Source organism: Puntigrus tetrazona, unplaced genomic scaffold (assembly GCF_018831695.1).
Source record: "Puntigrus tetrazona isolate hp1 unplaced genomic scaffold, ASM1883169v1 S000000270, whole genome shotgun sequence".
NCBI classification, from domain to species: domain Eukaryota; kingdom Metazoa; phylum Chordata; class Actinopteri; order Cypriniformes; family Cyprinidae; genus Puntigrus; species Puntigrus tetrazona.
The window spans coordinates 360,001-383,277 of record NW_025047932.1 but is presented as its reverse complement, the minus strand read 5'-3'; the positions used below and the strand labels follow the sequence as shown (position 1 = coordinate 383,277).

Below are 23,277 nucleotides of genomic sequence, written 5' to 3'. Positions count from 1 at the left end.
AGGAAAACAGGTCTTTTTTCACCTGCTGACGGCACAGACGTGTTCCCGTAGACCCACACAGAAACTAGCGTGTTTCTGATTTTCTGTGATCATTTAAAACAAGGCCAAGATATTTTCTACAACATAAAATGCACCAAAATTTAATCAAAACCTGTGATTTTTAAACAAAAATATTTTTCCTTGTATTTAAAAAAGGCGGCCGTTAAAGAGCAATCTATTCAAATCACTTTCAGCGCCTGGTTTTGTTGTTGTAATAATACTCTTGCAAACTGTTATTACTTTCCAAAAAAATATTTTGAAATAAAGACTTATGGAGAGTGAGAACAAAAGAACACAAGCCAGGTGTCATTTACAGTCTATATTTAGTTGTTTTACTTCTGTGGAACATATTTATAATATATATATAAAATTCAAAAACATTTATAAAAATGTCTAATTAAAATTCATATATTTAAAAAAATTATATTATTAATTCTTTTTAGGGAACAGGGTAATGCAAACTTACTTCAGCACTATATAGTGTAAAATGTTAAAGTCAAATAAAAAAGTACATAATGGAGAGAAAAAAAAATCTATGAATTTATTGCTATTTTCTAGATTATTAAATGTGTTTTATAGGCATGCAGTGCTATAGGTTTAAACATAAAACAGATATATAACAAATAACCCCAAAGCAACAGTTCGGGGCTGATCTTCATCTTTCTAGAAGCTCTCTGGTGTTTCTGTAGGATCAGTGCTGCTTGTGCTTGGCCTCCTTCGCTCTCCTCCACTTCAGCTTCTTCTTGATGAGCAGCAGGTCGATGTAGACGGGGTATCTGAGGACGGTGGAGGCACACAGAAGACCTCCGTGAAGAGCCCCGGCGACGCCGCAGCTGAAGATATCCTGTCCTGGAGAACACACACACCTCAGAAACGCCTCCTAGTCTCTAACGCTCTGCTCTCTGGAGACGGAGGAGATCAGTACCTGACAGGTAAAGGTTCTTGACCGGAGTGTCGCATCGGTTTCGGGCCATGGCCTCGGCGTAGAAACGCTCCAGATTGTGGTCAGCAGAGTAGATGGCCCCTAGATTACAGCTCAGATAGTGTGTGTTTGTCAGAGGAGTGGCCGCCTCCTGAAAGACCAGCTACACACACACACACATTGTGTTTACATGTTTTATGGGGACTCTTCATAGGTCTAATGTTTTATTCTGTACAGACTGTATGTTTTATTGTTCTCTTACAGGAAAATACTCACATTTTTACGTTTTCAAAAATTAAATCCTGTATGTTTTATAAGTTTGTTTCCTCATGAGGACCTAAAAAATGTCCCACAAGATCAACATTTACTGGGATTACTATCCTTGAGGAGACATTTATAACGTGATAAATACCAGGTGCACACACACACACACACACACACACACACACACACACACACACACACACACACACGTGCGCACGCGAACACACACATGCACATACACACATACAAAGTCACATACACACACACAGGAACACAAGCACGCACACACACACACACACACACACACACACGCTCACACAAATCCACACACGCTCACACACACTCACACACACACACACACACGCACACACACACACACACACACACACACACACACACACTCACACACACATACACACATGCTCACACACACTCACACACACACAGACACACACGCTCACACACACACACACACACACACACACACACACATACACACACACACACACTCACACACACACACACACACACACACACACACACACACACACACACTCACACACACACACACACACACACACACACACACACACACGCTCACACACACACACACACACACACACACACACACACACACACACACACACACACACACACACACACACACACACACACACACACACACACACACACACACACACACACACACACACACACACACACACACACACACACACACACACACACACACACACACACACACACACACACACACACACACACACACACACACACACACACACACACACACGCTCACACACACACACACACACACACACACACACACACACACACACACACACACACACACATACACACACGCTCACACACACAGTTTTTATAGTTTATGGTGTTCTATCTACACTAACACTACACCCATTACAGAAAACTACTTTTTTACTTTCTCAAAAACATCACTCTGTGTGATTAATAAACTAGTTTCTAGGACCTAAAAAATGTCCCCAAAAGGTCAATATTTACTGATATTACTAGTCTTCTGGTGAATAGAAAAGTCTCTTAGTGCCTTAAACAAAACAATCAAAAGTAAAATTACTTTTACAAATAATACAGAGCATAAATATCTGGTTATATCACAGTGACTTTTTTGTGCGTATTACGCTTGAGTTAGAGTTGATGTAGTTTTCTGGAGGTCTTCAGCGTGTCTGAGATGAAGGTAAATGTTAAAGGACCTGCTGGAGAGATGTGTTCATCACTGACTTCACGTCGGACTTCAGTACCTTGTCTCGGAGCTTCGGGAAGTGTTCGCAGGCCCAGTCAAACAGACAGCGGCCGAATCTCATCTTATAGTCGAAGTAATCGCCTCCTCTCTTCCTCACTCTGGTGTCTCTCCACTCCTCGAACCATTCGTAGTTCACCATGGTCAGGATGGTCATACACGACTTGCCTGGAAACGAGTCCACAGAAGCACGACGGAATCATGTTTGACGTTCACAGAACCAGCGCTGACTTTGACTAAACGGTAACTGTGTTTTTCTCTTCTTCTGTACATCAGACACTTTCAGACAGTTACATCAGCACTTACTTAAAAGCAAGGAATACACACCGAAGTGATACGAAAGATTTCTATTTCAAATAAATGCTGCTCTTTTGAACTTCCTATGCATCTGTGAATTCTGAAAAACAATATACCAAGGTTTCCAGAAACATATCTGTTTATAACATTGATAAGTGTTCCTCGAGCAGTAAATCAGTGTATTATTCAGATTTCTGAAGATCACGTGACTCTGAAGACTGGAGTAATGATACTGAAAATCACAGAAATAAATTAAACTTTAACACACATTCACACAGAAAACAGTTCTTTTAAACGGCAATAATATTTCACATTTTTCCTGATTTTACTGTATTTTTTTCTGAAAAGATGCGTCTTTGCTGAGCCCAGATGTTACCTGGGTGCCGGATCTGTGACGTGGGGTCTTTAGCTGAAGGGAAGGTGACGAGGGCCATGGGGATGTTCTCCGGTGCTTCATCTTTACTCATACTGAAGAACTCCTGCATCCTGCGGGTCAGACGTGCTTTACTTCTACGGCATGTTTTCACAGGAAGGAGACACACTCTAGTCAACAGCACTACCTAGTGTTTGATTACAACTCATTCACTTAGTTTGCCTTCACTTCCATTTATTGTTGGACTTTGCACATATTAGGGTGAAGCTGTGTTTTGTTTTGTTTGTTTTTTTTCTCCTCTGCGAAAAAAAGTGCGCTTAATTGTTTTGAAACAATAATATTAAAAATATCTAAAAAATGCAATGCAAAAATTTTGATTAAATTAAAGACAATCTGCGTAAATGCGAATGTAAAGATTATCTGCGCTTAAAGGGAGTTGCTGTTTCTTTTAAAAGTGCACTGTTTAATAATTTCATATTTGTTTTACTTTAAAGCATGCATTAAAAATGATTATGTTTTCATATTTTATTGTGCTTTAAAGAGGTTCAGTTATTTTAATGTCTTTCCTAACATACTAAAGCAGCAGATTATCATTTTATCTATATATCTTATCTAAATTTCATTAAAATTAGATTCAACTTTATTATTTCAAATGTATAATTACAAACATGGCATACAAGTTTCAATAGAAGTGACATTAAAGTATATTTATAGTATAATAAAACTAAAAACGGGTTCCACTTAAGACTTTACATCTTGGTTTAGTGCACAATCTTTGATCGTTTTTTTGTTAAGAACGCTGAATAGCGTTTTATTGAATAGTAAACAGGTTTATTATTTTGCATTTGATTCTACATGCAAACATATTCCCAAAGTTCCTGTTTTTCCTTATTTGGTCATTTTTCTGTGTCTCTTGATTTCCTTCATTAGTTTGCACCTGTGCTAATTAATCATCTTGTTTGCTCCTTAAGTGCTCCTTCAGTTTCCGTCTTTGTTCAGGATTAATCTTACTACAGAAAGATGCAGTTTTATATGTATTTGATAATATAATATCAGTACTGTAGCGGGGTGTTGGGATCGTTTGGTGTGGTGTTTTTGGGTTCATGCATCTCAATACTGGTTGCAGTCTGGTTTGATACTGACATGGCGTCCATGTCGTTGGATCTGAAGAGCCAGATGCTGTTGGGCACAATTCCTAGCTCTTCCTGCGTGGCATCGAACCCCGAGAACAGCAGGAACGAGGCTTTACCTGGCCTCATCATGTCCAGACGACTCTGAATCTCTGAAAGATCGGAGAAGAGCACATCCATGTCTCTCAAGAGCACTAAAGATGATCCACTGCACGTAGTTTATGCTCACCCGGTTTAACTTGTACTTCTGGAGGTAAGAGCTTCTGGAAGGTGTTGAAGATCCCACAGTTGGAGATGATGACAGGAGCCCTAATCTCCACGTCTTCGTCTCCTTTCTTCACTGTCACTCCTGTCCACCAGACAGTTTGATCAACACCAGAGTACATCATTTACAGCAGCCAAAACTGGTTCATTTCTACCAATCTTTTGCTGCAGTGTGTCAACAGGAAACTGGTCCAAAACTAACGTCCAAAAGCATCAGTTTTCAGATATCCCGGCATATTAATATTGCTTTTAATTATAAGAAGATATTCTTCAAAAAATGATGCTCTGTAATTAGTGTGAAAGGGAAAAAAAAGTGTCATAGTTTTAGTGTTCATTTCTTTTGCCCTCGAGCAGTTTCTTGAAGCATCTCGGAGACACAGTTCTTCTGGATCGAGTCTCAGTTCTGTTTCTAAAGATCAGACCTCGGACATCTCACTCGATTAACGGCCAAGTGATCGTTTGGAAATGGAAACTGTTATTTCCCGCTGAGACACTACAGCAGAAGATTTATTTCTCATTGCAGTATTAATCTGACCGTAAGCAGCTCCTTTCCCATCAACGAGGATGCGGCTGACCGGCGCTCGGACCAGAACTCTGCCCCCGTGTTTCTGAATGACTCTAGTGATGTGGAAGGGGATCTCGCTGGCGCCCCCTTTGGGGTAATACGCTCCACGCTTAAAGTGATGCAGCATCAGAGCGTTGATCATGCAGCTGGAGTCTTTAGGAGGAACACCTGGAGAAAACAGCCGTTATGTAGTGATTTTTGAGATTGGAGATACTGTATTTCTCCTCAAATGAATGTGCATGGAAAGTGTTGACGCTGATGTTTTGTGGAATGAGAGTTGACTTTTATATTATGATTGTGATGTCATAATTCATGGTTTAAAACATCACGAAGGCTGGTGCTGGGGATGGGGAGGGCTTCTAAAAACGGCAAACAGAACCAAACTATTTATATGTTAGGAAGCAAGAATCAGAAGCTGTGTGAGGAAGTCATCATGTGTGATGATGTCATTTTGTGTGATGATGTCATTGTGTGTGATGAAGTCATCGCGTGTGATGATGTCATCGAGTGTGATGATGTCATCGTGTGTGATGATGTCATTGCGTGTGATGATGTTATCGCGTGTGATGAAGTCATCGCGTGTGATGATGTCATTGTGTGGTGATGATGTAATCGCGTGTGATGTCATTGTGTGTGATGATGTCATCGCGTGTGATGATGTAATCGCGTGTGATGTCATCGCGTGTGATGAACTCATCGTGTGTGATGAAGTCATTGTGTGTGATGATGTCATCGCGTGTGATGATGTCATTGTGTGGTGATGATGTAATCCAGTGTGATGAAGTCATCGTGTGTGATGATGTCATTTTGTGTGATCATGTCATTGTGTGTGATGAAGTCATCGCGTGTGATGATGTCATCGCGTGTGATGATGTCATCGTGTGTGATGATGTCATTGCGTGTGATGATGTCATTGCGTGTGATGATGTCATCGCGTGTGATAAAGTCATCGCGTGTGATGATGTCATTGTGTGGTGATGATGTAATCGCGTGTGATGTCATTGCGTGTGATGATGTCATTGTGTGTGATGATGTCATTGTGTGTGATGATGTCATCGCGTGTAATGATGTCATCGTGTGTGATGATGTCATCGTGTGTGATGATGTCATCGCGTGTGATGATGTCATCGCGTGTGATGATGTCATCGCGTGTGATGAAATCATTGTGTGTGATGATGTCATTGTGTGATGATGATGTAATCGCGTGTGATGATGTCATTGTGTGTGATGATGTCATCGCGTGTGAAGTCATTGCGTGTGATGTCGTCATCACGTGTGATGATGTCATCATGTGTGATGATGTCATCATGTGTGATGATGTCATCGCGTGTGATGATGTCATCGCGTGTGATGATGTCATTGTGTGATGATGTCATTGTGTGTGATGAAGTCATCGCGTGTGATCATGTCATTGTGTGATGATGATGTAATCGCATGTGATGTCGTCATCACATGTGATGATGTCATTGTGTGTGATGATGTTATTGTGTGATGATGAAGTCATTGTGTGTGATGATGTCATCGCGTGTGATGATGTCATTGCGTGTGATGATGTCATTGCGTGTGATGATGTCATCGCGTGTGATGAAGTCATCGCGTGTGATGATGTCATTGTGTGGTGATGATGTAATCGCGTGTGATGTCATTGCGTGTGATGATGTTATTGTGTGATGATGAAGTCATCGTGTGTGATGATGTCATCGCGTGTGATGATGTCATTGCGTGTGATGATGTCATCGCGTGTGATGTCATCGTGTGTGATGATGTCATCGCGTGTGATGATGTCATCGCGTGTGATGTCATCGTCATCGCGTGTGATGTCATCGCTGCGTGATGAAGTCATCGCGTGTGATGATGTCATTGTGTGGTGATGATGTAATCGCGTGTGATGATGTCATCGCGTGTGAAGTCATTGTGTGTGATGATGTCATTGTGTGTGATGATGTCATCGCGTGTAATGATGTCATCGTGTGTGATGATGTCATCGCGTGTGATGATGTCATCGCGTGTGAAGTCATTGCGTGTGATGATGTCATTGCGTGTGATGATGTCATTGCGTGTGATGATGTCATCGCGTGTGATGATGTCATCGCGTGTGATGATGTCATCGCGTGTGATGATGTCATCGCGTGTGATGTCATCGCGTGTGATGATGTCATCGCGTGTGATGAAATCATTGTGTGTGATGATGTCATTGTGTGATGATGATGTAATCGCGTGTGATGATGTCATTGTGTGTGATGATGTCATCGCGTGTGAAGTCATTGTGTGTGATGATGTCATTGTGTGTGATGATGTCATTGTGTGTGATGATGTCATCGCGTGTAATGATGTCATCGTGTGTGATGATGTCATCGCGTGTGATGTCATCGCGTGTGATGATGTCATCGCGTGTGATGAAATCATTGTGTGTGATGATGTCATTGTGTGATGATGATGTAATCGCGTGTGATGATGTCATTGTGTGTGATGATGTCATCGCGTGTGAAGTCATTGCGTGTGATGTCGTCATCACGTGTGATGATGTCATCATGTGTGATGATGTCATCGCGTGTGATGATGTCATTGCGTGTGATGATGTCATCGCGTGTGATGATGTCATCGCGTGTGATGATGTCATTGTGTGATGATGTCATTGTGTGTGATGAAGTCATCGCGTGTGATCATGTCATTGTGTGATGATGATGTAATCGCATGTGATGTTGTCATCACATGTGATGATGTCATTGTGTGTGATGATGTTATTGTGTGATGATGAAGTCATCGTGTGTGATGATGTCATCGCGTGTGATGATGTCATTGCGTGTGATGATGTCATTGCGTGTGATGAAGTCATCGCGTGTGATGTCATCATCGTGTGATGATGTCATTGTGTGGTGATGATGTAATCGCGCGTGTGTCATTGCGTGTGATGATGTTATTGTGTGATGATGAAGTCATCGTGTGTGATGATGTCATCGCGTGTGATGAAGTCATCGCGTGTGATGATGTCACTGTGTGGTGATGATGTAATCGCGTGTGATGTCATTGCGTGTGATGATGTCATTGTGTGTGATGATGTCATTGTGTGTGATGATGTCATCGCGTGTGATGATGTCATCGCGTGTGATGATGTCATCGCGTGTGATGTCATCGCGTGTGATGATGTCATCGCGCGTGTGATGAAGTCATCGTGTGATGATGTCATTGTGTGATGTGATGATGTAATCGCGTGATGTCATTGCGTGTGATGATGTCATTGTCATTGTGTGATGATGTCATTGTGTGTGATGATGATGTCATCGCGTGTAATGATGTCATCGTGTGTGATGATGTTATCGCGTGTGATGATGTCATCGCGTGTGAAGTCATTGCGTGTGATGATGTCATCGCGTGTGATGATGTCATTGCGTGTGATGATGTCATCGTGTGTGATGATGTCATCGCGTGTGATGATGTCATCGCGTGTGATGTCATCGCGTGATGATGATGTGTCATCGCGCGTGTGATGAAATCATTGTGTGTGATGATGTCATTGTGTGATGATGATGTAATCGCGTGTGATGATGTCATTGTGTGTGATGATGTCATCGCGCGTGTGAAGTCATTGCGTGATGTGATGTCATGATGCGTGTGATGATGTCATTGCGTGTGATGATGTCATCGCGTGTGACGATGTCATTGTGTGATGATGTCATTGTGTGTGATGAAGTCATCGCGTGTGATCATGTCAGTGTGTGATGATGATGTAATCGCGTGTGATGTCGTCATCACGTGTGATGATGTCATTGTGTGTGATGATGTTATTGTGTGATGATGAAGTCATCGCGTGTGATGATGTCATCGCGTGTGATGATGTCATTGCGTGTGATGATGTCATTGTGTGGTGATGATGTAATCGCGTGTGATGTCATTGCGTGTGATGATGTCATTGTGTGTGATGATGTCATTGTGTGTGATGATGTCATCGCGTGTAATGATGTCATCGTGTGTGATGATGTCATCGCGTGTGATGATGTCATCGCGTGTGATGTCATGGCGTGTGTTGATGTCATCGCGTGTGATGATGTCATTGTGTGATGATGATGTAATCACGTGTGATGATGTCATCATGTGTGATGATGTCATTGTGTGATGATGATGTCATCACGTGTGATGATGTCATCGCGTGTGATCATGTCATTGTGTGTGATGAAGTCATCGCGTGTGATGATGTCATCGTGTGTGATGATGTCATTGCGTGTGATGATGTCATTGCATGTGATGATGTCATCAGCGTGTGATGTGATGATGAAGTCATCGCGTGATGATGTCATTGTGTGGTGATGATGTCATCGCGTGTGCGATGTCATTGCGTGTGATGATGTCATCGTGTGTGATGATGTCATTGTGTGTGATGATGTCATCGCGTGTAATGATGTCATCGTGTGTGATGATGTCATCGCGTGTGATGATGATGATGTCATCATCAGCGTGTGATGATGTCATGTCGCGTGTGATGAAATCATTGTGTGTGATGATGTCATTGTGTGACGATGATGTAATCGCGTGTGATGATGTCATTGTGTGTGATGATGTCATCGCGTGTGAAGTCATTGCGTGTGATGTCATCATCACGTGTGATGATGTCATCGCGTGTGATGATGTCATGCGTGTGATGATGTTGTGTGATGATGTCATCATGTGTGATGATGTCATCGCGTGTGATCATGTCATGTGTGTGTCATGCAGTGATCATGTCATTGTGTGATGATGATGTAATCGCGTGTGATGTCGTCATCACATGTGATGATGTCATTGTGTGTGATGATGTTATTGTGTGATGATGAAGTCATGTGTTATTGATGTTATTGTGTGATGATGTCATTGCGTGTGATGATGTCATTGCGTGTGATGATGTCATCGCGTGTGATGATGTCATCGCGCGTGTGATGTCATCATTGTGTGGTGATGATGTAATCGCGTGTGATGTCATTGCGTGTGATGATGTCATTGTGTGTGATGATGTCATTGTGTGTGATGATGTCATCGCGTGTAATGATGTCATCGTGTGTGATGATGTCATCGCGTGTGATGATGTCATCACGTGTGATGTCATCGCGTGTGATGATGTCATCGCGTGTGATGAAATCATTGTGTGTGATGATGTCATTGTGTGATGATGATGTAATCGCGTGTGATGATGTCATTGTGTGTGATGATGTCATCGCGTGTGAAGTCATTGCGTGTGATGATGTCATCGCGTGTGATGATGTCATCGTGTGATCATCGCGTGATGATGTCATCGCGTGATGATGTCATTGTGTGATGATGCTATTGTGTGCGATGAAGTCATCGCGTGTGATCATGTCATTGTGTGATGATGATGTCGCGTGTGATGTGTCGTCATGTGTGATGATGTCATTGTGTGTGATGATGTTATAGTGTGATGATGAAGTCATCGCGTGTGATGATGTCATCGCGTGTGATGATGTCATTGCGTGTGATGAAGTCATTGTGTGGTGATGATGTCATCGTGTGTGATGATGTCATTGAGTGTGATGATGTCATTGCATGTGATGATGTCATCGCGTGTGATGTGATAAAGTCATCGCGTGTGTGATGATGATGTCATTGTGTGGTGATGATGTAATCGCGTGTGATGTCATTGCGTGTGATGATGTCATCGTGTGTGATGATGTCATAGTGTGTGATGATGTCGTCGCGATGATGTCATCATCGTGTGATGTCATCGTGCGTGTGTGATGATGTCATCGCGTGTGAAGTCATTGCGTGTGATGATGTCATCGCGTGTGATGATGTCATTGCGTGTGATGATGTCATCGTGTGTGATGATGTCATCGCGTGTGATGATGTCATCGCGTGTGATGATGTCATCGCGTGTGATGATGTCATCGCGTGTGATGAAATCATTGTGTGTGATGATGTCATTGTGTGACGATGATGTAATCGCGCGTGATGTCATTGTGTGTGATGATGTCATCATCATTGTGTGTGATGTCATCATCACGTGTGATGATGTCATCGCGTGTGATGATGTCATCGCGTGTGATGATGTCATCATCGCGTGTGATGATGTCATCGCGTGTGTGATGTGTCATTGTGTGATGATGTCATTGTGTGTGATGAAGTCATCGCGTGTGATCATGTCATTGTGTGATGATGATGTAATCGCGTGTGATGATGTCATCGCGTCGCGCATCACATGATGATGTCATTGTGTGTGATGATGTTATTGTGTGATGATGAAGTCATGTGTTATTGATGTTATTGTGTGATGATGTCATTGCGTGTGATGATGTCATTGCGTGTGATGATGTCATCGCGTGTGATGAAGTCATCGCGTGTGATGATGTCATTGTGTGGTGATGATGTAATCGCGTGTGATGTCATTGCGTGTGATGATGTCATTGTGTGTGATGATGTCATTGTGTGTGATGATGTCATCGCGTGTAATGATGTCATCGTGTGTGATGATGTCATCGCGTGTGATGATGTCATCACGTGTGATGTCATCGCGTGTGATGATGTCATCGCGTGTGATGATGTCATTGCGTGTGATGATGTCATTGTGTGATGATGATGTGTCGCGTGTGATGATGTCATTGTGTGTGATGTCATCGCGTGTGATGATGTGATGTCATTGCGTGTGATGATGTCATCGCGTGTGATGATGTCATCGCGTGTGATGATGTCATCGCGTGTGATGATGTCATCGCGTGTGATGAAGTCATCGCGTGATGATGTCATCATTGTGTGATGATGATGTAATCGCGCAGATGTCATTGTGCGTGATGATGTCATCATGTGTGATGATGTCATAGTGTGTGATGATGTCATCGCGTGTGATGATGTCATCGCGTGTGATGATGTCATCGCGTGTGTGATGATGTGATCGCGTGTGATGATGTGTCGTCATTGCGTGTGATGATGTCATCATGTGTGATCAATCATTGTGTGTGATGATGTCATTGTGTGTGATGTGATGTCGGCGTGTGATGATGTCATTGTGTGTGATGATGTCATTGTGTGTGATGAAGTCATCGCGTGTGATCATGTCATGATGATGAAATCATGATGAAATCATTGTGTGTGATGATGTCATTGTGTGATGATGATGTAATCGCTTGTGATGATGTCATTGTGTGATGATGATGTCATCGCGCGTGAAGTCATTAGCGATGTCATCATCACGTCATGATGATGTCATCGCGTGTGATGATGTCATTGCGCAGTGATGATGTCATTGCGTGTGATGATGATGTCATCGCGTGTGATGATGTCATTGTGTGATGATGTCATTGTGTGTGATGATGTCAATGTGTGATGATGATGTAATCGCGTGTGATGTCGTCATCACATGTGATGATGTCATTGTGTGTGATGATGTTATTGTGTGATGATGAAGTCATCGCGTGTGATGATGTCATCGCGTGTGATGATGTCATTGCGTGTGATGATGATCATTGCGCGTGTGATGATGTCATCGCGTGTGATGATGTCATTGTGTGTGATGATGTCATCGTGTCATCGTGTGTGATGATGTCATCGCGTGTGATGTCATGGCATGTGATGATGTCATCGCGTGTGATGATGTCATTGTGTGATGATGATGTAATCACGTGTGATGATGTCATCATGTGTGATGATGTCATTGTGTGATGATGATGTCATATTGTGTGATGATGTCATCGCGTGTGATCATGTCATTGTGTGTGATGAAGTCATCGCGTGTGATGATGTCATCGCGTGTGATGATGTCATTGGTGTGATGATGTCATGGCATGTGATGATGTCATCGTCATGTCATTGTGTGTGATGATGTCATTGTGTGTGATGATGTCATTGTGCGTGATGATGTCATCGCATTGTGTGTGATGTCATGTGATGATGTCATCATGATGTCATGGCGTGTGTGATGTCATTGTGTGATGATGTCATCGCGTGTGATGATGTGTGTGATGATGTCATTGTGTGATGATGATGTCATCACGTGTGTGATGATGTCATCATGTGTGATGATGTCATTGTGTGATGATCATTGATGATGTCATCATGTGATGATGTCATCGCAGTGTGTGTCATGATGTCATTGTGTGATGATGATGTCATCACGTGTGATGATGTCATCATTGTGTGTGATGATGATGTAATCACGTGTGATGATGTCATCATGTGTGATGATGTCATTGTGTGATGATGATGTCATCGCGTGTGATCATGTCATGTGTGTCATTGATGATGTCATCGCATTGTGTGTGATGATGTCATCGCGTGTGATGTGTGTGTGATGATGTCATCGCGTGTGATGTCATGTCATGTGTGATGATGTCATCATTGTGTGATGATGTGTCATTGTGTGATGATGATGTAATCACGCGTGTGATGATGTCATCATGTGTGATGATGTCATTGTGTGATGATGATGTCATCACGCGTGTGATGATGTCATTGTGTGTGATGATGATGTCATTGTGTGATGATGATGTAATCACGCAGATGATGTCATCATGTGTGATGATGTCATTGTGTGATGATGATGTCATCACGTGTGATGATGTCATCGCGTGTGATGATGTCATTGCGTGTGATGATGTCAATGTGTGATGATGATGTCATCATTGTGTGATGTGTGATGATGATGTCGTGATCACATGTGTGATGATGTCATCGTGTGTGATGATGTCATTGTGTGTGATGATGTCATCGTGTGTGATGATGTCATCGCGTGCATGTGATGATGATGTCATTGCGTGTGATGATGTCATTGCGTGTCATTGTGATGATGTGTGATGATCGCGCGTGATGATGATGTGATGATGTCATTGTGTGATGATGTCATCGCGTGTAATGATGTGATGTCATCGTGTGTGATGATGTCATCGCGTGTGATGTCATGGCATGTGATGATGTCATCGCCAGCGTGTGATGATGTCATTGTGTGATGATGATGTCATCGTGTGTGATGATGTCATCATGTGTGATGATGTCATTGTGTGATGATGATGTCATATTGTGTGATGATGTCATCGCGTGTGATCATGTCATTGTGTGTGATGAAGTCATCGCGTGTGATGATGTCATCGCGTGTGATGATGTCGTCGTGTGTGATGATGTCATGGCATGTGATGATGTCATCGCGTGTGATCATGTCATTGTGTGTGATGATGTCATTGTGTGTGTGATGATGTCGCCGCGTGTGATGATGTCATCGCGTGTGATGTGTGTGATGTCATGCATGTCATGATGCATCGCGTGTGATGATGTCATTGTGTGATGATGATGTGATCATGTCATTGTGTGATGATGATGTAATCATCGCGTGATGATGTCATGATGATGTCATTGTGTGATGATGATGTCATCACGTGTGATGATGTCATCGTGTGTGATGATGTTATTGTGTGATGATGATGTAATCACGTGTGATGATGTCATCATGTGTGATGATGTCATTGTGTGATGATCATGTAATCACGTGTGATGATGTCATCATGTGTGATGATGTCATTGTGTGATGATGATGTCATCGCGTGTGATCATGTCATTGTGTGTGATGATGTCATTGCGTGTGATGATGTCATCGCGTGTGATGATGTCATCGCGTGTGATGTCATGGCGTGTGATGATGTCATCGCGTGTGATGATGTCATTGTGTGATGATGATGTAATCACGTGTGATGATGTCATCATGTGTGATGATGTCATTGTGTGATGATGATGTCATCACGTGTGATGATGTCATTGTGTGTGATGATGTTATTGTGTGATGATGATGTAATCACGTGTGATGATGTCATCATGTGTGATGATGTCATTGTGTGATGATGATGTAATCACGTGTGATGATGTCATCATGTGTGATGATGTCATTGTGTGATGATGATGTCATCGCGTGTGATCATGTCATTGTGTGTGATGATGTCATCACGTGTGATGATGTTATCGCGTGTGATGATGTCATCGCGTGTGATGATGTCATTGTGTGATGATGTCATTGTGTGTGATGAAGTCATCGCGTGTGATCATGTCATTGTGTGATGATGATGTAATCACGTGTGATGTCGTCATCACATGTGATGATGTCATTGTGTGTGATGATGTTATTGTGTGATGATGAAGTAATCGCGTGTGATGATGTCATCGCGTGTGATGATGTCATCGCGTGTGATGATGTCATCGCGTGTGATGATGTCATTGCGTGTGATGATGTCATCGCGTGTGATGAAGTCATCGCGTGTGATGATGTCATTGTGTGGTGATGATGTAATCGCGTGTGATGTCATTGTGTGATGATGATGTAATCGCGTGTGATGTCGTCATCACGTGTGATGATGTCATCATGTGTGATGAAGTCATCGCGTGTGATGATGTCATCGCGTGTTATAATGTCATTGTGTGATGATGATGTCATTGTGTGATGATGATGTAATCGCGTGTGATGTCGTCATCACGTGTGATGATTTCATCACGTGTGATGAAGTCATCGCGTGTGATGATGTCATCGCGTGTGATGATGTCATAGTGTGTGATGATGTCATCGCGTGTGATGATGTCATCGCGTGTGAAGTCATTGCGTGTGATGAAGTCATTGTGTGTGATGAAGTCATCGCGTGTGATCATGTCATTGTGTGATGATGATGTAATCGCGTGTGATGATGTCATTTTGTGTGATGATGTCATTGTGTGATGATGATGTAATCGCATGTGATGTCATTGCGTGTGATGATGTCATTGTGTGTGATGAAGTCATTGTGTGTGATGAAGTCATCTTGTGTGATGATATCATTGTGTGATGATGATGTAATCACGTGTGATGATGTCATTGCGTGTGATGATGTCATCGTGTGTGATGAAGTCATCGCATGTGATAATGTAATCGTTTGCGGACTGCATTAATATGTCATTTATGTCTTTCTTTTTTCTTCCATCTTTTGTTTTTGTTTTTTAGAAAAAAAAATGGTGAAGTAGATCATTTGATTTGTATTTCATCACAAGGAAAGCCTCACCGTAAAAGAAATATGAGAAGATCAAATGCAAGTCCTTGTTGGAGGTCAGTCTGTTGTTGACCTCCGTGGCGTTAGAGACTGAGAGACGAAAGATGGACGAGAAGAGATTAGCGATGCCGCTTTTGAGCAGAAACAGAGCCAACCACTCAGGAATCAGCTTTAGGACGGCCAAGAAGGGAATCTGCCTGGCTGTGACCTGAAGAGAAGAGGAGAGGAGAGGAGAGGAGAGGAGAGGAGAGGAGGAGAGGAGAGAAGAAGAAGAGGAGAGAAGAGAAGAGATTATAATTTCATTTCATTTTTAATTATTTTTATACATTTTATTTATGTTTTAATTTTGCAGTATTTTTAGTACATTTTATTTTTTTATTTCATTACGTTTTTTCGATGTAAAAATGATAAAAGTTCTCAATACGTCAGACAAGATCAGATAAGAAAAAGAACGAAAACAAAACACATATTGCATGCGTGTGTCTGGAAGGCACATAATACACCTCTTAATCGCGAATATTAATAATTATTTTCTCAAACGATTTAGTCGGATAAGCACTGAGCGTTCATGTTTTAGAAATCCACCTTCATGATCTTGAAGAACTCCTCCACAGCTCTGACGTCATCAGGAAAGCACTTCTTCAGGTTCTGCTCCATCTCGCTCTTGCCGCTCAAGACGGCGTAGTCTCTCCGCTCTCCGTTGTCGTCGATCACGACGCTGTCGAAATGCTGTGGCAGCTCCACAAACTCCAGCTGACCCTCGGTGATTTGGTCAAAAGCGACCTTCAGCAGACCGTTTTCGTGCAGCTGACCAAAGTAGTGGAGTCCTTTTGAGAAGAAACAAGACGTTAGGACCTACAGTGTCAAGAAACCTAGCCTTTACCTCGCTAACACAGAAGTGAAGTTTTGCGTCACAGGTGCCGAATAAACCACCTTTTATTATTCCTTTTAATGCAAAATATAGACAAATGAAACTAAACGTTTGAAAGACCCTGAAGGAGTAGTTGACCCAAAGTTTTTAATGAGCCAGAATGAGGTAAAAGATCAGAATGAGTTTGCTAATTCATCTGGTATGGAGAAATGCGTCTCAGTAATGGAAGTGAATGGGTGCCGTCGGAATCATCAGAATAATCCACAGCACTAACATCTGGAGAAGACAGAAGATCAAACTAATCCAGCGTTCAGATGTTTATTAATAATAACTCTTCCTCCAGACGTTAACTGATGGAGCTGTTTGGACTCTCATTCTGACGGCACCCATTCACATCCGCTGCTGAGACGCATCTTCAGCTGCTTGTGGTTTTTGGGATCTGGTGAGGAGCGGGACGGACCCACGTCGAACTCGAAGCCCTTCTCGGTGAAGGTGTGACAGCAGCCTCCGGACACGTCGTGCTGCTCCAGAACCAGGACTCTCTTCCCTGCTTTGGCCATCGTCGCTGCAGCCGTCATCCCTCCGATCCCGCTGCCGATCACCACCGCATCCAGATTCTCTGGGATCCTGTCCTTGGTAAATCCTGGAAATGCACAAGCAAGTCAATATACATTACATGCACTCAAAAAGGAGCAAAAAAACTAATTCATGCAGCAGTCCCTACTAAAAAAGTAATATCTATTTACTAAAAACAAGTATACTTCCACGAGACGCCATGAATATGAACTAAAATGCAGTTTTAACGTACTATCATTGTTTTTAGAAATGGATTCAGTGACCGCTTGAGTGTACTATTGTATGAAAGATGATTTGAAGTGTGCTACAAGTGGTAACTAAATACATTTTAGTGCATTTTAGTTCATATGCATTGTGTCTATATATAATATAGCACAGCCGAGTACACTTAGATGATCTTCATTTTATCTTAAGAAACACTAAAGAATCATTTTTAGTATATTAAGCTGGAAACTCAAGAGTCACTGATATTTAAGCATATTTTAAAGTGCACTGTGTATAAAGTTAGTCTCATTGAAACATTAAACATTAGCATATTTCCCGCCCACTTGTTGGTCTGAATGAAGATGCAGATTCATTCTTCACCACAAGGTGTCTCTGCTTAAATGAAAGTAAAGTCAAAATAAATTCCTAGATAAGAAAATGAAAGTGTTTTTTTCATGCATGTCATCCTGTTGCTGGAGACTCACAAAACCAGAATATAAATCTTTCACAACCCATAATAGGGGCACGCACTTAACTTATATTAAGTCTAAAACGTGTTTAATGTCACTTTGTGTATGATCTTTGATGAAATCAGTCTTTAAACGCAAGATATTTGAAGTGTACCTGAAGGATACTTGCAATAATTCCACTTTTTTGCACAAACAAGTAGTATAAGTATATCTTTAATCCTACTTCAGCTCTGCTTCTGCACAGTTAAAGTGCATTAAGCTCAAAATTAGTTGACTTCCAGTTTAGTATACTACAAACGCAATTGCAAAGCATTTTATGAAGCACATAAATGTGTTTGTGGTGTACTTAGCATGCAATAAACCTGTCTATTTCTTTTTCACTAGGGGTGTTCGTGCATCAGAAACAGAGCGAGGGATTCAGGAGTGAACAGTCGGGATCTGAAAGGCTGGTATGTCACGGAAAAAACCTGATAAGGAGTCCATGTGGCCACAAAATATGAGCAAGTGCTGCATTATCTGTGAAGGTTTGTGTGATCTCTGGGAGTCATCACAGTCAGCTAATCTAATTAAGATACGGCACGGCCATTGACACACATCTTAATTGTTTTACAATTGGATTGACAAGACTTTACATAATTAGATTACCTTAAACAGTTTAGGTGTTCTGTTTCAGTGTGTGTTATTTGATACGACTGCTGTCTTTTCACTAACCTTTATTCATTTATTTGAACTATAAATGCTTGTCAGTGCATTAACCTCCTGAAAACATACTTTATGTGAAGATTATCTTCTAAGTGTGTCAAAAAGGTCAACAAATTGCGTATATATTAATTTAATTGCAAATAATGCAGTAAGGTGCGAGAACGTTACATTCAGTTATTTCTGAGTCATATTATTTCTGAAATAATTCTTTTTATTATTGCTTTAAGTATGCTATTATAGCGGTCTTACTATCATTTAAAGAACACACTGTATTATTTAAAAAAAAACATAAATAAATTCATTAAAAATACATTTACATAGGTTTGAATTTGCATGAATGTAACAATTTTTACTTAACCGTACAATCAATAATTCTTGTTTATTATAAATGTGAATTGTTATTAATTTATCCATGCATATATTAAAAAACCCCTAAAAATCACAAACATTAACGTCCTCTTTTTTCAGATGCAATGCGCACTCATATGAGAGCAAACAATACTGATAATACTGGATATGGACAATTACGATGATTTTAATAAATTCTCAGACATTCTTTAAGACATTTGACTCAATAATAAAGAAAAGGATGCAACGGAGACTTAAAACTATCAACACGTTCTTCACGAGTGCTGCGTTTTAATACACTTATAATGTTTTCAGCACGAGGATTAAACGATGGACACAGAAACGTCCTCGTATGAAGATTAGCTCACATCAGATCGCCCGTTTGCTCTAAAAAGCTTCAGATTAACGGAACAGGCTTAAAACCCCTCTGGGGTCGTCCGGAGGTCAAAGAAGCATTTAATCTGGAGCTTCACCTTGTTTGAGCACCCTGTCTCTCGTCTTCTGGTCCAGCTCTAAAGGTCCTGCGGGCCTCACCGACGCCGCTGAAAACGGACTGGGCTTCCTCCTCAGGAACCAGAGCGTTCCTCCGGCCCAGATCAGCACAGAACCCACAAACACCAGCAGCCACATCCTGACCAGCCGTCTCTTCTAAGAGAGCAAGGAAGCCTGGCTTTATATACAAGCCAAGAGCAAAGGTCTCCGTGAATGAGGGATGAAGCAACGCGTCCAGATAAGAGCGCTAATATTTAATACAGATCCCGAGCAAACATTTATGTTAGAGAAGTAAACAACGGAGAACTGGTTTACTTTGTTTCAAGCACAATGAACCCAAGGAAGGATCTGGACGCTTCGAGCACACTTAAAATGTTTTGTGAATCACATGAGAAAAACCATCGAGACACTAATCATTTACGTGAAAGAAACGGGAAAGAAAGAGAGAGACTTCACTCCGGACCCGTGGGAGTTTTTAGATATTCTAAAGATTGTTGTCCATTACATGATCTTTATTTTCACAGACAGAAGAAAGAAATGATAGTTCTGAGGAATACACAAATAAATGTGTGTGAAAAGTCTTTTTTCTCTGGGCATACGATATAATGAAGGCATGCCTTTGGCTTTATTTTATGTCCTGAAAATCTTTTGAGTAATGTTAGAAAAAAAAATATTATTCTGTAAATCTTTAGAACATAAAATGAAGCTAAATGCATGCTTTCTTTAGAAACATTCTAAATATATAGGAAATCAGTATATAATATCTTATCTGTGTGGAATAACACACACACACACACACACACACACACACACACACACACACACACACACACACACACACACACACACACACACACACACACACACACACACACACACACACACACACACACACACACACACACACACACACACACACACACACACACACACACACACACACACACACACACACACACACACACACACACACACACACACACACACACACACACACACACACACACACACACACACACACACACACACACACACACACACACACACACACACACACACACACATGTTCACACACACACACACAGGAATCTACTCACATTTTTACATTAATACAAACACTATTTAGTATGTTTTTAATACATATATATATTAAACTCACAGCAATCATCAAGGCCCTCAGATTTAATAAAGGACTTCACGAACTGAAGTATAATTTTTATCAGCCCTGATGCTGTGTTCAGCAAAACACTTTATCTTCACGTCTCTTTGAGTTTTCATCTCATTAGATTAAGCAACAGTGTGGAAAACTATTCTTTAGGTTATCGTGAGCAGATAAAGTAATTAAGATAAGATAAAAACATCCTTGTATCTGTGCTGCGTTTATCTTTATGACTTTATTATATCTGTAATATTTTCCAGACCCAGTAAACTAACTACAGGCGGTCAGTTTGGGTTTTACATTTATGCAACACATTCACACACACTCACACACACACACACGCACACACACACACACACACACACATATACACACACACACACACACACACACACACCCACACACACACACACACACACACACACACACACACACACACACACACACACACACACACACACACACACACACACACACACACACACACACACACACACACACACACACACACACACACACACACACACACACACACACACACACACACACACACACACACACACACACACACACACACACACACACACACACACACACACACACACACACACACACACACACACACACACACACACACACTCACACACACACACACACATTGTGTTTACATGTTTTATGGGGACTCTTCATAGGTCTAATGTTTTATTCTGTACAGACTGTATGTTTTATTGTTCTCTTACAGGAAAATACTCACATTTTTACGTTTTCAAAAAATGTAATCCTGTATGTTTTATAAGTTTGTTTCCTCATGAGGACCTAAAAAATGTCCCACAAGATCAACATTTACTGGGATTATAAAAGTTTGTACAGTTTTCCCCTCATTGTTTCTTGGCAAAGTTTTACACACTTTTATTTTCTTTTTAATAATGTGAAAGAGATGTATTTGAAAAAAAAGGCCTGGACAACACTTAACTATTCTCCATGTTCTGTGTATTGAATAAACTAGTGACATTATTATCATAAAGTATAAACAGTTTTCCTGGATGTTTGCCTGACGTTTTTAAAATCTTACTCTTCTTTCTTCAGAATGTTCAAAGTAAGGTTCTCATACACCTTAAACGTTCAGAGAAAGTCTTTCAGGATTTAATTCCAACATTAGTGATCGAGAACATATTATTGTTGGTAGAGCGATCACGTTCTTCTGAAACTCCATATCTTTCCTTTCATTCTTACCGTAAAGAAAAAAACGTTTTTTCATAGCGTTGTTTTTTTACCATCAATCTCTCTGTGTACACAGGAGCACACCAAAAACATTATATTACACCAAAGGTGCGTCTGTTTCCTTGCAGACGTGACACAGATGCTTGCTTTTGAGATGATATTTTGAGATATTCAGAGATGTGAGGTATTTTGTGTGTGTGTGTGTGTGTGTGTGTGTGAGAGACAGAGAGAGAGAGACAGAGAGAGAGAGAGAGAGAGAGAGAGAGAGAGAAGAGGAGAGAGACAGAGAGAGAGAGAGAGAGAGAGAGACAGAGAGAGAGAGAGAAAAGGAGCTTAGAGGATGAAAAGCTGAATCCTGAGATGAGGATCAGAGAAAGAGCTTAAGTTCAGCTAATGGTTCTGTGGAGCTTCATGACAGATATCAGGCCTCCTGGGGCTTCGGATGAAATCTTCATTACTGACTTGTTCTGAGCTACACGTTTATCTTCTCTCCGTCTCCAGCGGCTGGTTTAAATCAGCGCTCTGTCCCTTTAAAAACAAACTCCTCGTTCAAGCAGCAAGACATTTGATTTAATTGCTAGTGAGTTTATTTTAAAAACATCATCTCACAGGATCTACTGAACGACACGAGCGCTTCTTCTGTAGAGCATACAAAACTAGTTTCTAGTACAAATATGGATGTTTTATACAAAACGAGTTGCTGAACAGAGCCCTGGTTCCTCCAGGGCCACGGCTACGTAATAATACATCCACCCTTCTCCTTGAACGGGTTCTTGTCTTCTGGGACGCCTTTGACCAGCGGGTCCTCGGCGGACAGGCCCTCCACGAACGCTATGATCTCTGGAGCTGTCGTGGAGACCTGGAGAGAACCAGAGAAACACAGAAGATGAGGATGAGGAGGTCCTTCACAGAAGACGGAGAACCGTGAATCTTTCTCACCGCAGTCCGAGGAGTGTTCACTTCCAGCTTCAGCTGATCCAGCTCCATCTTTAAGATGTCTTTATCTGACATGTCCCGAGCCATCCTGCCTGTCGGAGACACGAGAGACAGGTCACATGAGCGAGGAATGAGACTGAAAGATTTCACAAAATCACCGTTTATTTCAAC

General features: G+C 41.5%; 2 protein-coding genes across 2 annotated transcripts in view; both read right to left on the bottom strand.

The window, feature by feature from the left end:
* Nucleotides 1-357: 357 nt before the first annotated feature.
* si:ch1073-13h15.3 (inactive all-trans-retinol 13,14-reductase) lies at nucleotides 358-19,952 on the bottom strand. The gene is made up of 11 exons (XM_043231031.1): nucleotides 19,772-19,952; nucleotides 17,459-17,641; nucleotides 16,713-16,954; nucleotides 16,140-16,335; nucleotides 5,122-5,319; nucleotides 4,552-4,671; nucleotides 4,336-4,474; nucleotides 3,196-3,305; nucleotides 2,524-2,690; nucleotides 965-1,124; nucleotides 358-888 (listed from the first exon to the last, which is right to left on the bottom strand). Exons 1-11 carry the CDS (start codon nucleotides 19,926-19,928, stop codon nucleotides 731-733), a joined length of 1,830 nt encoding a protein of 609 aa, XP_043086966.1. The 5' UTR covers nucleotides 19,929-19,952; the 3' UTR covers nucleotides 358-730.
* Nucleotides 19,953-22,598: 2,646 nt separating this feature from the next.
* Nucleotides 22,599-23,277, bottom strand: part of gngt2b (guanine nucleotide binding protein (G protein), gamma transducing activity polypeptide 2b) — a 1,309-nt gene continuing 630 nt past the window's right edge. Inside the window, exons 2-3 of the mRNA XM_043231023.1 lie at nucleotides 23,110-23,198; nucleotides 22,599-23,029 (exon numbers count right to left, since the gene is read on the bottom strand). Coding sequence (XP_043086958.1) covers nucleotides 22,904-23,029; nucleotides 23,110-23,193 — 210 coding nt within the window. The 5' untranslated portion in view covers nucleotides 23,194-23,198 and the 3' untranslated portion in view covers nucleotides 22,599-22,903. The remainder of the gene's footprint in view (nucleotides 23,030-23,109; nucleotides 23,199-23,277) is intronic.

Bases quoted from the DNA above. Each gene is read 5' to 3' on its own strand.
- si:ch1073-13h15.3 (XM_043231031.1), bottom strand. From the start codon at position 19,928: ATGTGGCTGCTGGTGTTTGTGGGTTCTGTGCTGATCTGGGCCGGAGGA. The intron at 16,336-16,712 runs GTGGATTTCTAA...TCTTCTCTTCAG, and splicing joins AGTTCTTCAAGATCATGAAG to GTCACAGCCAGGCAGATTCC. The intron at 3,306-4,335 runs GTCAGTATCAAA...TCTGACCCGCAG, and splicing joins TCCAACGACATGGACGCCAT to GATGCAGGAGTTCTTCAGTA.